At 35.5% G+C, this 15,691-nt stretch overlaps 1 protein-coding gene across 1 annotated transcript in view; it reads right to left on the bottom strand.

Annotated features, from left to right (window-relative positions):
* Positions 1–15,691, bottom strand: part of Ptpn4 (protein tyrosine phosphatase non-receptor type 4) — a 154,064-nt gene that overhangs the window by 8,638 nt on the left and 129,735 nt on the right. The window contains exons 23-26 of the mRNA XM_028771480.1: positions 13,007–13,153; positions 11,662–11,790; positions 9,285–9,433; positions 2,505–2,640 (exon numbers count right to left, since the gene is read on the bottom strand). Of these exons, the coding sequence (XP_028627313.1) occupies positions 2,505–2,640; positions 9,285–9,433; positions 11,662–11,790; positions 13,007–13,153 (561 nt within the window). The remainder of the gene's footprint in view (positions 1–2,504; positions 2,641–9,284; positions 9,434–11,661; positions 11,791–13,006; positions 13,154–15,691) is intronic.

The raw sequence follows: 15,691 nt of genomic DNA, 5'->3' as shown, positions 1-15,691 counted from the left end.
AAAAATAAAAAGACATACCAGACTTCATTAAAATTTAAAACATTTAAGTTATTTATTTATGTGGAGCTATGGATTGAAACTAGGGTCTTATATGTGCTCTACCACTAAATTACATTTGTAACTCAATATTTGGGTTTTAAATGGTATTGTTAAGAAAAAACAAAGCAAAAAACCAAAAACAAAACAAAACAAAAATTAAACCAAAACAACAACAAAAGAAACACACAAAGGCCAGCAAACAAGATGCTCAGTGGTTAAAAGTGCTTGCTGCTTGATAACCGAAGTTTTGTCCCTGACTCACAAGAAGAAAAGGAGAATCTACTTTTGTAAATAGGCCTCTAACTTTCCCAGGTGAGCAACTGCATGCCTTGAACCCACTCACACACATGTAGCACACACTAAAAAAAATAGGAACTTTTCAAATAAATAGAAAATGTAGTGAAAAGAGAATGAAAATATTTAAAAACAGAGGTTTCATAAAATATTTGTACCTAGAAAATATAAATCTGACAACAAAAGGACAATTAAAATGAGCAAAATAAATTTGGAAAGAAGATATTTGACATCATTAAGAAAATGCAAATCAAAGTCACAATAATACTTCATATTCAGATACAAAACAAAATCTTGCCTAATCAAGGTACATGTTGATGATGTTAAGAAAATAGAGCCCTTATGTATCATTATTGGAAATATAAAACTTTGTCCTTAGCTGAGGATACAGCTCAGTAGTCAAATGTGTCCTAGCTCACTGACCCAGTGATTTTCCTCCTGTGTATACCCAACAAAAAAGACATATGTAACATAAGTGTTCATGGAAGAACAACAAATCATAGAACAGGAACACTCAACATACAATATACAAAGTGTGCTAGAGCCATATAATAACACACTATTCCACAGGCAACGGAATGAAGTACTGACACACATGGGGGCAGACATTAACTGATTCAGTGTGGTATAGCCTGGGGTGAAGGGACAGCTGAAGAGAGTACTGGGGGAAACAGGAATAAGTGCTGAAGGACAATGGAGTTTCTTTTATAGGATGATAAAAATGTTCTAAAAACAGAGATGATGGCTATTCTCTGTGACATACTAGAAACCACTGAAGTAACACTTTAAAAGAAAAAATTTATGGCATGTGAATTGTATTTCAATAAAGTTCTAAAATTCAAAAATGAGTTTTTTATGGAACTGGAAATTTGGACATTATATGGTAGTATTAAGAAATTATAATTACATTTAAGTGGGACAGCAGTATTTTTTAAAAAGACAACAATTTTATCTTTTAGTTACATGCTAAAATATTTATGCCATCAAAGATTTGCTTTAAATAATGGGAAAGTGAATAACTGTACAAATAAAACTAGTAGGCAACTGTTGGGTATTTATAATATTTTTATTATATTACAATGTTAACTTTTGAGTAAGTGTAAAATTTTGTGTATTTAGAAGCTTAGAAAATGGCAAGTATTTTTTAGAGTAGTTAGGTCAGTAAGCACCAAAAATCTTGTTGCTACAAACAATGCCAACATTTTACTGTGGTTTAATTAATACAAAAACCAGTCTTAACACTAGTTCTAAAATTTCTTGATTCTTTTGATTATTGAGGTAAAATGAAAAATCAGTGGAGAATATAATAAATAAGTAGCTTAATTTCTAGGAATTTTGTCATTGTTATGCAATGTTCGCATTGCACATTTCATATAACATGCAATGTTCTCATTGCAATGTTATGCAATTTAGGTTCTCAGGAAAAGGGAAGGCTTTCTAAAGCAGCTGTGGTCCTAAACAAAGCTCTGCCCAGACCTCCAGTTTAGGGTTACTCTCACGGACAGCATTCCTCTTGACTAAACAACCCAAGACTAGTGCCTACATCTAGCAAAGCACTCATGAGTTAACATGCTGACCAAGCTGTTCTGTAAAAGGTCAGATAGTAACTATAGTAGACATCGCCGGCCACAGGTATCTGCTGCAACTTCTCTCAGCTGCTGCAGCAGGAAAAGCAGAGAGACACAGCACACACACAAAATGAACATGGCTGTTTTCCATCATATTTTTATCTATAATACCAAGAGCTATTGACTATTATACTATAGAGAAATAGTTTCTGAGTGGGAATTAAAACGATAAAGGTATAATTTAGGAGCAGGCTTGAGGCACATACTTGTCAGGAGGCTGAGGAAGGAGATGGAGGAGTTGGAGTGCAGCCTTGGGTACATACTGAGTTCTAGGTCAGCCTGGGCTACACAACAGGACTCTCTCTTTCTCTCCCTCTCCCTCTCCCTCTCTCTCTCTCTCTCTCTCTCTCTCTCTCTCTCTCTATCTCTCTATCTCTCTCTCTCTCTATATATATATATATATATATGTGTATGTGTGTGTGTGTGTGTGTGTGTGTGTGTGTGTACATTTGTGTGCAAGAAAAAAAAAGATATAGAATGAAGAGTAACCACAAGATCCACCATGTTTAGGAGGCAGGGGTACACACAAAGCACAGTCCTTACAGGGGTCTGGATCATCATGGCTCTTTGATCTCTCATTGTTCTCACAATGTCTAGTGGATAAACTGGCTGATTGCATTCAATGAGACACATGGCAGTTTCCATAGTAATAAGAACCCCAGTCCTTCCAATTCCAGCACTGAAAAAAGACAGACAGATGTGCAAAGTTTTAGTGGTACAATTGTTAAATTTCTGGCTTTTCTGTAGAAATATCAAAGTATCAAATCACAATAAAGAAAAACAATTTCATTTTAATATTTTATTTCATAAAACTAGCAAGTCAACTGCTTAATATTTTAAATCCATTCTAAAATGCAAATAGATGCAAAATAAATCGTTAACAAATACATAAAAGACAATTATGGTTTTTGTACCTTATGTAAGTTAAAGTTTTAAACAAAGTTAAGTTATATCAAATTTACCATTGAGCTACTTTAAAAAAAAAAGTATAACCTACAATCATGTCTATAGTAGCTACTGAAGATTTCTAAAATATAAAGATTCATATGTCTCACCTTCTTGACAATGCATCTTGGTATTTTTTTAATTATTTTGTATGGATAAGTATTTGCCTACATGTATGTAAGTGCACCATGTGCCTGTGCCTAGTGCCCGCAGAGGCCAGAGGTGACATCCCCAACAACAGGAGTTATAGTTAGTTGTTAGCCACCATGTGAATGCCAGGTCCTGAACCCTGGTCCTCTGACTGAATCCTCCCTCCAGCCCTAACAGTGGACTCCTAAAAAAAAAATTATTTTTTTGGTTAGCATACAAAATGATGAATTTTATGACATTTTTCCTGCATAACATGGTACTTTTCTCTCTTGCACTCGCCTCCTGCCACCTGTCCCCTTTTTGGTTTCATATGTAGATATTAAATACATGTATATTTAAATCTAGATTCCTATAAGAAACATGGCCCCTTTTGTTCTTCCCTCTTCCCTTTTCTTCTTTCCCTTCTTGTCCCCTTCTTACTTGCATGTCTTCAGAATTTTTCCCTCACTAAATATCTGCTCCCAAAAATCATATATTTCTGAACCTGACTTACTTTAATTTTATATGATCTACAGTTCTACCAACTTTCTTATAAATGATAAATTTTCATTCTTTACACTGAATTCATTGTACATATGCACCACATTCCTTTTTTCCATCTATCTGTTGATGGGCACCTAGGCTGGTTCCATATCTGGGCTATTATAAACAGCATACCAATAATAAATGTAATAATGTATACTTATTAATAATATATTAATAAAATAATAATAAAATGTAACCATATCTGTGATATATTGACCTGGCATCAGTGGTTCAAGTATATACTGAACTGTGGTATAGCTGGTTCAATATTCAAGGAACCTACACACTGATTTTCATGGAGACTGTAACAATTCGTATTTGAAGTAGCAGTGAATAAAGGTTCCTCTTTTCCCACATCCTCACCATCATTTATATCTATTTTCTTGAGGATGGCCACTCTGAGTGGAATGAAATAGAATGACAAACAAGTTTTAATTTCCATTTCCCTGATAACTAAAGGATATTGAATCTTTTTTTCATACATTCATTGGCTATTTGGGTTTTATCTTTTGAGAACTTTTAGTTCAATTTATTTGCCCATTTACTGAGTGGATATTTTGGTTTTGTTCTGTCTAGATATTAATCCTGTTAGATTTCTCACTAGCAAACAGCATCTCTTCACTCCACTGAGTATTTCGTTCATTGAGCAGAAGCTTTAAAATGTGATCCAACTCCATTTGTCAGTTCTTGCCGTTACCTCTAGAGCTATTACATTCTTTCAAAAAATTCCTGCTTGGATCATCAAATGTTTTACCCATGGTTTCCTCTATGAGTTTCTGGTTCTCAAGTCTTATGGTTTCTGATCCATTTTAAGTTGATACTTATACAATGTGAGAGGTATAAGTCTAAGTTTCATTCTTTTAAAAGCACAAATCCAGATTTTTCAGCACCATGTACTGAGGAGGTTGTCTTTTCTCCAATGCACATGTGTCTGGTTACTTTCTGTCAACTCGAAATGAACTAGAGTTACCTGGGAAGAAACTTCAATTGAAGAACTGACTACATTAGTTTGGCCTCTGGGCTTGGGGAGTATTTTCTTAATTGCTGATTGATACAGGAGGACCCAGACTACTGTAGGTAGTGCTAACCCTTGGCAGGTGTGCCTAGGCTATTTAAGAAAAGTAGCTTAGCAAGTGAGGAGAAGTAAGTGAGTAACCATTGTGATGGTTCTTCAGTTTCTGTCTCCAGGATCCTGCTGTGAGTCCTGCCCTGACTTCCCTTCATGATGGACATAAAATAAATTCTTTCTGTCCCAAGTTGCTTCTGATCAGTGTTTTTTCACAGTAGAAGAAAATCAAACTAAAGCAGAAACTGGTACTAAGAGTGAAGCCTTGCTGTGATGGACCTGACTATGTTGTTTTTATGCCTTGGGATGTCTTATGGGAGAAATGTGGAGGGTTTGGAGCTTTGGTCTGGAAAGGTCACTGAGTGCTTGGAACTTAATGAGTTGCAGGAAAATAATGCTGAAACCAACACAGATGATGGAGGACTGGCTTGTGAAGTTAGAGTGAAATGTTTGGAGTCCGTGAAAACAGTCAATTGAAGCTGTTAATATATTTTTAATTAAAAATTGGCTATTTCTAATCAGCTGGGGAAGAAAAATCAGTGATTATTAAGAGATCAACACTACCCAAGCAAAAAAGTATGTTGTCAACACTTGTAAAATGTTAGATGTAATTGTGTGTATTTACTTCTGGGTCCATTATTCTAGCCACTGGTTTGTGTCTGTTTCATGCTAGTATCCTGCTGTATTTGACACTATAGCTATACAGTATAATTTTAGATCATGTATTATGATACTCTCTGCTTACGATGTTTTTTTGTTTGTTTGCTTGTCTTGGTTAGTTGGGGTCTTTTGTGCTTTCATGTGAGTTTTAGGATTTTTCTGTTGCAGTTCTGTGGAGAATGTCACTAGAATTTTGACAAAGATTATGTTTAGTCTGTTAAGTTTCTTTTAGTAACACAGCCATTTTTATAATTATAGCAGCCCATGAGTGTGGTAGGTCTGTTCATCTTTCAGTAACTTTAATTACTTTCCTCAGTATTTTAGCATTTTTATTATAGAGGTCTTTAATGGTCTTAATTATGTTTATTCCTAGGTATTTTATTAAAGCTATTGTGAATGGAACTTCCCCACTGAATTCTTTATTGACAAGTTTGTTACTGATCTATATGAAAGCTACCTATATGTGTTTGTTGATTATACTAAAACAAGCATAGAGCACTATACTGAATAGGTATTGTCTAGTTTCTGACTATACAGGAAATGTGTTCACTTTTTCTGCTATGGTATAATGTTGGCTTCTGGTTTATTGTAGACTTTATTATGTTGAGGGCATGGTTCTTTCTTTTCACTTTCTTTCACCTTTTGTTCCCATTTCTTTCTCTCCCTTCTTTCCTCCTATAATTTTGTTGGTTGTTGTTTTGGTTGGTTAATGTTTGCTTTTTTTTCTTTTTCTCTCTCTGCATTAGGAATTTCACTGACTTATTTTGTTCAACATGCTAGGATAGGTTTAAGCATCCTTTGCTTATTTAGCCCTCTCATGAAAATACCTCTGTCCTGTGCTCTCAGTTGTTCCTACTGCCCTATGTTTCTGCTCCCTTTGAGTATCTTCTGCAATGCTGACTTAGTGGTCATGAACTGTTTTAGGGCTGAAATGTCCTTACTTCTGTTCATATTAAAAGGCACTTTTGTTGGATAGAGCAGTTTTATTGGCTATTCACTTTTAGGACTTGAAATATACTATTCTATACTTTCTGGCCTTTAAAATTTCTGTTGTAAGATCTGATGTGTCCAGGTGGTGGTGGCACACGCCTTTAATCCCAGCACTTGGGAGGTAGAGGCAGGTGGATTTCTGAGTTCGAGGCTAGCCTGGTCTACAGAGTGAGTGCCAGGACAGCCAGGGCTATACAGAGAAATCTTGTCTCAAAAAACCAAAAACCAAAAAAAAAAAAAAAAAAAAAAAAAAAAGATCTGATGTATTCCCATCCACTCAACAATCAATTTACTATTTCCAACACGGTAAGTGTTTAAGTGTTTTGCCTGCAGTTATGTATGTGCATCACATGCCCGAGGAAGATAGAAGAGGGCATCAAATTCCTTGGAACTAGACTCAAAAAGACAGTTATAAGCTTCTGTGTAGGTTCTAGGAATCAAAGGCAGGCCTTCTGCAAGAGTAGCCAGTGTTCTTGACTGATGAGCCATCTCTCCAGTCACTATGCTTGCTGTTATAAGTGAGCTGCTGTTTTTTCTCTTACAGTGTTTGTCTTGTATGGAAAAGAGACTCACTATGTAGTACTGGCTGGCCTGAACATCAAAGATCCTACTACCTTTGCACCAAGGTATGTTCCACTATGCCTGGTTCTCCTACATTTTTTAATATTGCTGTTTTTTATACTGTGGCATCTTGAGTATACTGTACCATGAAGAGGTTCTTCCCTGGTCATGTTATTTGGGGTTCTAAATACCTCCTGGGCGTAGATGTTCATTTCTTCCCTAGATTTGGAAAACTACTATACTTTCTTTGAATAGATTTTCTAGACCAGCTTTTACATGTTGATTCCTTCTACCCCACAGATTCCTAAAGTCTGTCTCTTGATCATATCCTACAGTTTTTGAAAGTTGTGATTGTGAATTTTTGTTTGCTTGCTTTTAAACCACCATGTTTGCATAGTATTCTTTAGCCTTGCCCACAGTCCTAATATTCTATTATTGTTGCTGCTTGGTCTAGTCCATTGGTGATGCATTCTACTTTCTATATTTTATTAAAAATTTGTTCCACCAAAGTTTCCATTTCCAACATTATTATTATTTTTTTTGGTATATCTCAATTTTCTTGATTAATTTCTTACTCATGTACAAATTAACTTTTCTATCCACTTTGCTTACTTTCTCCTTTATGTTGCCAGTTTTCTTTCCAAGTCACAATGTGAAATTCTTAGTTCATTCATCTGCTTGTTTGTATTTTCCTTAAAGTCACTAATGATTTTTACAGGAAAATGTTTGGATTAATCCTGTATTTTACTTGTTTTAGTATGTTCAAATTTAGTAATCAAGAAGTATTACTGTGTCCTAATTGTTGGTGTGAATTTTTCTTCCACTTTAATTTGGGAATCTTTCTATCTAGGAGGCTATTCTTGCAGGGTAAACCCCCAATACCACTCAGGGAGGTGAAAACAAATTGGTAACCCCTCACTGAGTAGGATATAGAAACACAATTAAACTGATTAAACTCCATAACACACCGTCAATGACCAAAGAAGAAAAAATGGCAAAATGAATGTTAAGTATACTCTGAAGTTAAAAATCATTTATAGCAAAGGTAGAAATAGTAAGGAATGGGATAAAGAAAGAAAACAGGAAACACAAGAGAAAACAGAAACACAAGAAACAATGTTAAATAAAAGGAAAAAGAAGAGTAGAATTAAGTTATAAATGGAGGAGGAATCCCCCACCAGGGCAAAGCTGGCCCCATTGTCATGGGCACAGGAGAGCTGGGGGCCTGACCAACTCACATGCTGGGAAGGGGCAGGTCCTACAGAACCAAAGCTGCAGCATCTTCATGACACAGGGCAAGTAAAGGATATCCAAGCGATATCCAGGCAAGAATCCAGTATTGATGGTGTAGCAGAGGTCAGAGGCCTTGAACCCAATGACTCATTGAAATAAACATTTGCAACTAAAGCAAATGAGGAAAAAACGGAGAAAGAAAAGAAGAGACGAGAAAAGAAAAGAAAAGAAAGAAAAGAAAAAGCTTGCTGATTAATGAAAAACAAAAACAGCTAAACACAAAGGAATTAAAAAGATAAAAACACAAAAGTTCTATTTTGTAAGATGGGGTGGCAGTACACACATGCAACTCCGGTATTGGGTAGGTGGAGGATCAAGGATTGTGAGTTCAGGGCTATCCACAATTACAAGAAAAAAGTATAAAGACCAGCCTAAGGTTATATGAGACCTTTTCTGAAAAATGTTAAAATAAGAAAACATTAAAATAAAGTTAAAATTCCACTAAAAGTATAGTAGGGGAAAAAATCCACAGGAAATCCAAAGGCAAAAGAAGAAAGATATCATTTAGATCTGCTGCTGTTCATATGGGCTAAGCTTCAGAGGCCCACAGGGCTTCTTCACTGTATTAGTTCCCCTTCTTTGTGTACTAGCAGCCTCTGCTGGCCACACTTAGCCTTGCAATCTAAAACTGAAAAATACATGCCTGTTTTTATAAATTATCCAGTTTTAAACATCTTGTTAGCGGGGCAGTGGTGGTGCATGCCTTTAATCCCAGCACTTGGGAGGCAGAGGCAGGCGGATTTCTGAGTTCAAGGCCAGCATGGTCTACAGAGCGAGTTCCAGGACAGCCAGGGCTATACAGAGAAACCCTGTCTTGGGGGAAAACAAACAAACAAACAAACAAAACCCTACAAAACAAACAAACAATAAATAATCTTGCTATAGTAATACAAACACAGAGAAATAAGGCTACTATTTCATCATATTCAAGTTATAGTAAATTATAAGAAACATTCCAATGAAGAGATATTAAAATAGAACCAGAAAAATAAGTATTGTTTTTATCCTTTGCATAGTTTCTTACACCATTAGAATTTTCTCTATCACAGAATTAATCACAACAAAAAGCCAAAATACAGAATGCATTCCATAGAATGTACTTATTCATTTTTTAGGGACAGGAAATAAAATACCTGCAGTGAACAATAATCGGCTCTTCTTTTCCAGCCCTCTTGTTTCGTACATGACAAACAAAATCCAGAAAGTCACTTGAATCATCAGGTACTCCATGGTCAGGCCAGGCTGTGTACTGAATCTGAGTGAGTTGACGACTCTCATTTTTCTAAATGAAAATGAAAAGGTACACATTTTGACTTAGAAATTACCTTTAAAATACAAAATTCTTGTTATTTTAACTTTAGAAGGAAAGTAAAACCACCTTTCCTTTTCCTCTTGCCACTGTGTATAAACTCACTTAAATACAATAGATGAACAGAAGGAAAACATTTCACAGAAATAGTTCTATCCTTGTAAGTACTAGATACATTGCTATCCTTTTTTTTTTTTTTTTAAATAAAGGTTTTCCGAGACACAGTTTCTTTGTGTAGCTTCTGTCCTGGAACTAACTCTGTAGACCATGCTGGCCTTAAATTCATAGCGATCCACCTACTTCTACCTCCTAAGTGCTAGGACTAAAGGTGTGCACCACCACCATCCGGCTACATTGCTATACTTTAATAACTCGATTTTTATATCTATAAGGTATTTTGAACATGGCAATCAAATAAATAGACAGAAATAAATTACCTAATAGAAATTCCATGTGAACAAAGATGGTAAACACTTTTCTGAGTATGAACAAAACTTGAGATTAATTTTTCCATGACATGAATGACATTATTAAGATTAGAGGGTACAAAGTCCCAGGAGAATGAAATGGCTAAGCAGCTAAGAGTGCTTGTGGCCAAGAATGACCATCTAAACTCAATCCCTGGGACTCACATGGTGGAGCAGAAACCAGACTCCTCCAGGTTGTCTTCTGCACTCTCTGATCTCCACAGGTGTACCATGACAAAACCACAAACACTTGCACACACATAAATAAGTATAAGAAAACATTTAAATACAAAATCTCTCAAATACATAGATTAAAAATTAGAGGTCATAGAAACACAAAGTTCAATAAGGATTAATTCTATGTGGTTGGGGTGGGGAAAGCAATGATGGATACGATAAAGTACAAATTTTGGCTCAAATCCTCAGCCTGACTCTGCATGTTCTGTCATTTAACATTTCAGAGGATTCTTCTTTCAGGTGAAAAATGAAATGACAACTACAGCTCCACAGCATCTTTAGGTTTAAAAGGTTTAATAAAAAGACTAAATCATATCAAATAATATACTAACACACTTAAAACAGGATATACCTATCATTCAACATCATTCAGTCTGCGGACAGCCATTTATGTTAAAGGGAGATGATGAATAAAAAGACAGGTATCGCTCAGATCACTAAGACCAATATCTCAGCACAGATGAGATTCACTTGTCTCAGAGACAAATGGCATGGATAAGAGAGAAAGACAGAAAGAGTCAGAGGGAGAAAGGAAAGAAAACAAGGGAGAGGGGGAAGGAGCATTTGTCCTTGGGGTAGGGGTGAGGTGGGTGCTGACAAAGAATTCATTCAAATAAGAATAAATTAAGGATATACTGTCTAGTTTATGGTATAATGTACCAACCTGTAGGTTAAATCATTAAGATAGTTCTTTATCATTATTGTCCTAAGCAGGCAACCAAGAGGTAGGCAAGTAAGCTTATGTGTGTGTATGTGTGCATAGTAATTTCTATCTTCAACACAGTCCTTTTTCTTAGAGTCTAACTATAGATATATACAGCTATATATAGCCAGATATTTTTATTTGTATAATCTGAGTACCTTAGAACTATGTAAAGGTAAGAGTGTGTGTGTTTGCGCACATGCACATGGACTATGTATTATGTGGAGGCCAGAAAAGTCATCAAGTATCCTCTTTTATTACTTCCTACTTATTCCTTTAGGACAGGATCTCTCCCTGAACCTGGTCCTTGCTCACAGCTATGGTAGAACCCAGAAAGCCCCAGGGATCCTTCTGTCTGAATTCTCAGAGCTGGGGTCACAGGCATTTGCAGTTATGTCTGGCTTGTTCTATCAGTGCTGAGATCTGAACTTTCCTTATGACTGATCAGCAAGTGTTCTTTTCATTTTGTTTTTAAGAATTACTTACTTATTTTATGTATATATGAGCACACTATAGCTGTCTTCAGACACCAGTAGAGATAGCATCTGATCCCATTACAGATGGTTGTGAGCCACCATGTAGATGCAGGGAATTGAACTCAGGACCTCTGGAAGAACTCTTAACCTCTGAGGCATCTCTCCAGCCCCCAGCAAGTATTCTTAACTGATGATCTATCCTTCTAGCCACCAGATGAGTAACTTTTATTTCTTAGTAACTAGTCTCAGATTAAAAGCATTTTTAGCTTTCAAAGTCTTTAAAGCAGTTCTTATATACAAACACTCTTGACTTCTTACCTCTTGGTTAAACAGTGTCATCTTCCTAAAGATATAGGCAGGGTTTCCTTCTTCAGAGTGGCAGGTGACTTGATAGCATCCATAGGATGAGCTTCCTGAGGGTTCTGGCCAATACTGGTGACATTTAACCTGATTGTCATCAGATTGAATACAGAAAATTACATATTTAGGCATAATATTTTGGATTCTCCAACTTTCAAAATGATGTAATTTTTAAGAACTTTCAAATTTATGGGAAATAATTCTCATATATCTTTCACTTAGATCTTCTAGCTACTAATATTTTTGTGTGTACATATTGTATGAATATGTACTTATTGTATGAATGTGTCTGTGCATGTATATAAGTGTATATGTACACACTTGTAGCACAGTAGTCAATATTGGATATCTCCCATCACTCTTCTGGTTGATTTGAGAAAAGGTCTGTCACTGTATTTGGAGCTCTTCTATGGCTAGGCAAGCTGCTGGTCGCTGAGCACAGGGATCAGCTTGTCTCTGCTCTGGCCATCCAGCTCTAGGGCTACAGATGCATACTACCAGATCTAAACGTTACGTGAGTGCTGGGGATCTCAATTCAGGTCCCTGTGTATGCATGGCAGGCACTTTACTTATTCGGCCATCTTGCATGGTCATTATTCACTGACATTTTAAAACACTTTCTAAACAATCTGTTTGGCTATATCCTGATTAGAGTTTTACCACAGGTGTGTATGAACATGTATACATGTATGTGTGTATACTATATAACCTAGCCCTATTTCTATATCACTGAGCCATTTAAAGTGCAATTGCTTTCAGAACACTTCATAGAACTCTGTAAAGATTTCCGTAAACACTTTAGAACATTTTCACTGTGCCCTAAAAAACTCATATACCGTTTAGTAGTTGCTATACTTTCTCTCTCATTTCATCTTTTTTTCCCAAACCTAGACTTAGGTATCTACTAATCTACTTTCTGTACTTATGAATAGCCAATCACAAATGTTTCATAAAAATAGAATCATACAATTTTTTTTAATTTTTCACTTAGCATAATGCTCTTCAGTGTTGCCCAAATTCTATTATCAGTATTTCAGTTACTATCAAATACTCTTCAGCATTAAACTTTAAACTTTTTAAACTTTAAAATTTAAAGTATTAATTTTAAATAAATACAATGATAAGAATGGTATTATTTGTGTTGCACATACTAGGTTGGTCAGTCTTAAGTACTTGGCTGAAATGTTTGAAACCATGGAATCACAACAAAAGATTAAAAGCTACAAGAGAATATTCTGAGTATATAAACACAATATAATTTGAAAAAAGCCAAAGTAATGTGTATGATTAAACTATAGCTTACTCTGCCACGTTCAACTTGTGTTGTCAACATCACAACCATGGAGGAGCCTTGTTCCCAAGTCATTTGCCAAAAATCTTTACAAGTATGTGGTAATGGCCCTTGACAAGCAATGTACTGATTTATAATACTTGAAGAAGGAATTTCCATCTAACAAGAAACAAGATTAAATTAAAAAATAATCTTCATTAATAATTTTACTTGTAAAAGAAATTTCCTGGCAATGTTCGAAGTTATACTTTTTCATTATTCCACTGGCAGAAGAAGAATTTAAAAACAAATATTTTCCAAACACTACCTCCTTTTGTTTTTTCTTCTTTGAGACAAGGTCTCACTATGCATCCCAGCATCTCAACTATTACAGGCATGTACCACCATTCTCACACTCTTATGGCTTAAGAGGCAGCATTACAGAGGACCTTTTTTAAAAGACAGCGAGTTTGTAAGAATATTTTTAAAAAATATCTATAAATAGTTTTTTGGTAAATTTTCTAAGGAAGAAAAATTCTGCCATTTATTTTAGCTAAACTATGCTCATTAGATAATGTAAAGAGCCATTAGAATAATGTTTACGTTTGTTTTTAGAATGAAATAAAACAAAAAATATAGGGGAGTCACAACTCTACATTTGAGGTTGATTTCAACAAGATGATACCTACATAAAGCAATTTAGAGAATACTCAAGGTTATATACTTGAAACTTGAAGTCTCTGTCCCAAACCAGCTTTCACTTATTACTAGAAGGTAAATTTGCTTTTCTACTTTCTAATACCTCTTTCACATGAACAGTCTGTACACAACAACTATTTTTCTATAAAACCAATTTTAAAATGATAGCACAATATTTGTGGTTTTCTGAATCCCATTATTTTTAAGATAATATCTAAATTAGTACCTAACTTCTTTCTTTTAATGGCTCTTCTTAAAAAAAGTATTGTTAACTTATTTAACAGACGTTTAAGGCATTGTGAATATTTGTTACCAGTAGCAAAGTAAACCGAACACTTCTCTAAACTTAACATTTTTAACAAACATAAAAATATACTTATCTTTAAGGTGAACAGTAAGAAATGAAAATGCTGGATGCAAATGTATGCACAACTCAACTTCTGACAATACCACACTGCTCCCCAAAGAAACCAGTCTACATTTCAACAAACAACACACAGGAATGCACGTAATTGATACTTGCCAGTATAGCTATATTCCCTTATCCATAGCTCTGAAAATACCAATAGTCGGAAATGCAAAACTGGTTTTGGTGTCTTAAACCTTGTCTTAACTTGAAGGCATTTTAAAGCTGACCTACTTGAAAGCATTTGACAGCAAAATGTGACTTTGACTGACCTAAAGGTTATTTATCCTCTATTAATCCCACGTGGAATATTTATATGAGTATAATAATTTTTTTTTCTTTTTGGTTTTTCGAGACAGGGTTTCTCTGTGTAGCCCTGGCTGTCCTGGAACTCACTCTGCAGACCAGGCTAGCCTTGAACTCTCGAACTCAGAAATCTGCCTGCCTCTGCCTCCCAAGTGCTGGGATTAAAGGCGTGCGCCAACACTGCCCGGGGGCATTATTTTCTATAGCACTAGTACATGGACTGAGTATCCTTTAAAAAAAAAATCTAAAAATTTTCAATTCCAGAGCATACTTGAAGGCTTCAGATAAAGAACTATATGTGTGTATGTTATCATCAAATTTTTGGTTTTTCATTTTCATAGGTAAATAGAAGAACTTCTATATAGTTTAATTTTATACTTTGCTTTATAAATTTAAACTTTCATTTAACTGTGTTTGATACTTATTTTTCTAAGTTTCATAATATTATTGTGGTGTTGCATGAAACAAACCAACAAACATCACAACAACTACTCCATGAGACATTATCTAAGGCCAAAAGAAGAAGCTGTGTGACAACTTAGATCACCCTTCCTATTCCTTTGATGAAGGGTCCTCATGACTGTGCAGAAACCTTAACTGCTTTGTCATGTCTCTAGCCCTATAACTGCTAAAGTTACTATGTAATTTCAAAACAGGAGGTGGGCTTTGTTGGTTATGTCTAGGCACAGTGGGGGAAAAACCATTTGAGTCACTGGATAAATATTCTTCCAGATGACATCAAAAGGCACCTCTTTCATTCTCCTCTTATACTGTCCACATACAGCCTCCATTACTGTGCAGTACCATATCCTTCACATCTTTGTGTTTATTGTGGGTAATTGCACATTTACAATCACAATGATGAAGTGCTGTATAATGTTCTTATGTGCAAGAAGGATGTAATATTATTTACCATGGAGAAAATGTAGATTAGCTTTCTTCATGAATTATACTTCAAATGCTACTGGCTATGCATTCAAAGTTAACAATGTTATTATTAAATAAAGGTTTAAATGAAGCTGTGCAGTGATTAGCTAATGAAGTGTGATTATATACTTACAAATACCTAACCGTCTTTTTGCCCTAGAAATGATGATTTGCTATTCCCTAGTTCATCATTTGCACAAAAGATCAAGGTTAGACTTTCAATAAAAAGGAGCTAACCTTAAAATTTACAATGGTTAGCCAGGCGGTGGTGGCGCACACCTTTAATCCCAGCACTTGGGAGGCAGAGACAGGCAGATTTCTGAGTTCGAGGCCAGCCTGGTCTACAGAGTGAGTTCCAGGACAACCAGAGCTACACAGAG

This window comes from Grammomys surdaster, unplaced genomic scaffold (genome assembly GCF_004785775.1).
Source record: "Grammomys surdaster isolate TR1022 unplaced genomic scaffold, NIH_TR_1.0 208, whole genome shotgun sequence".
NCBI classification, from domain to species: Eukaryota; Metazoa; Chordata; class Mammalia; order Rodentia; family Muridae; genus Grammomys; species Grammomys surdaster.
The sequence above is the reverse complement of the archived record's forward strand: the minus strand, read 5'-3'. Positions and strand labels throughout refer to the sequence as shown.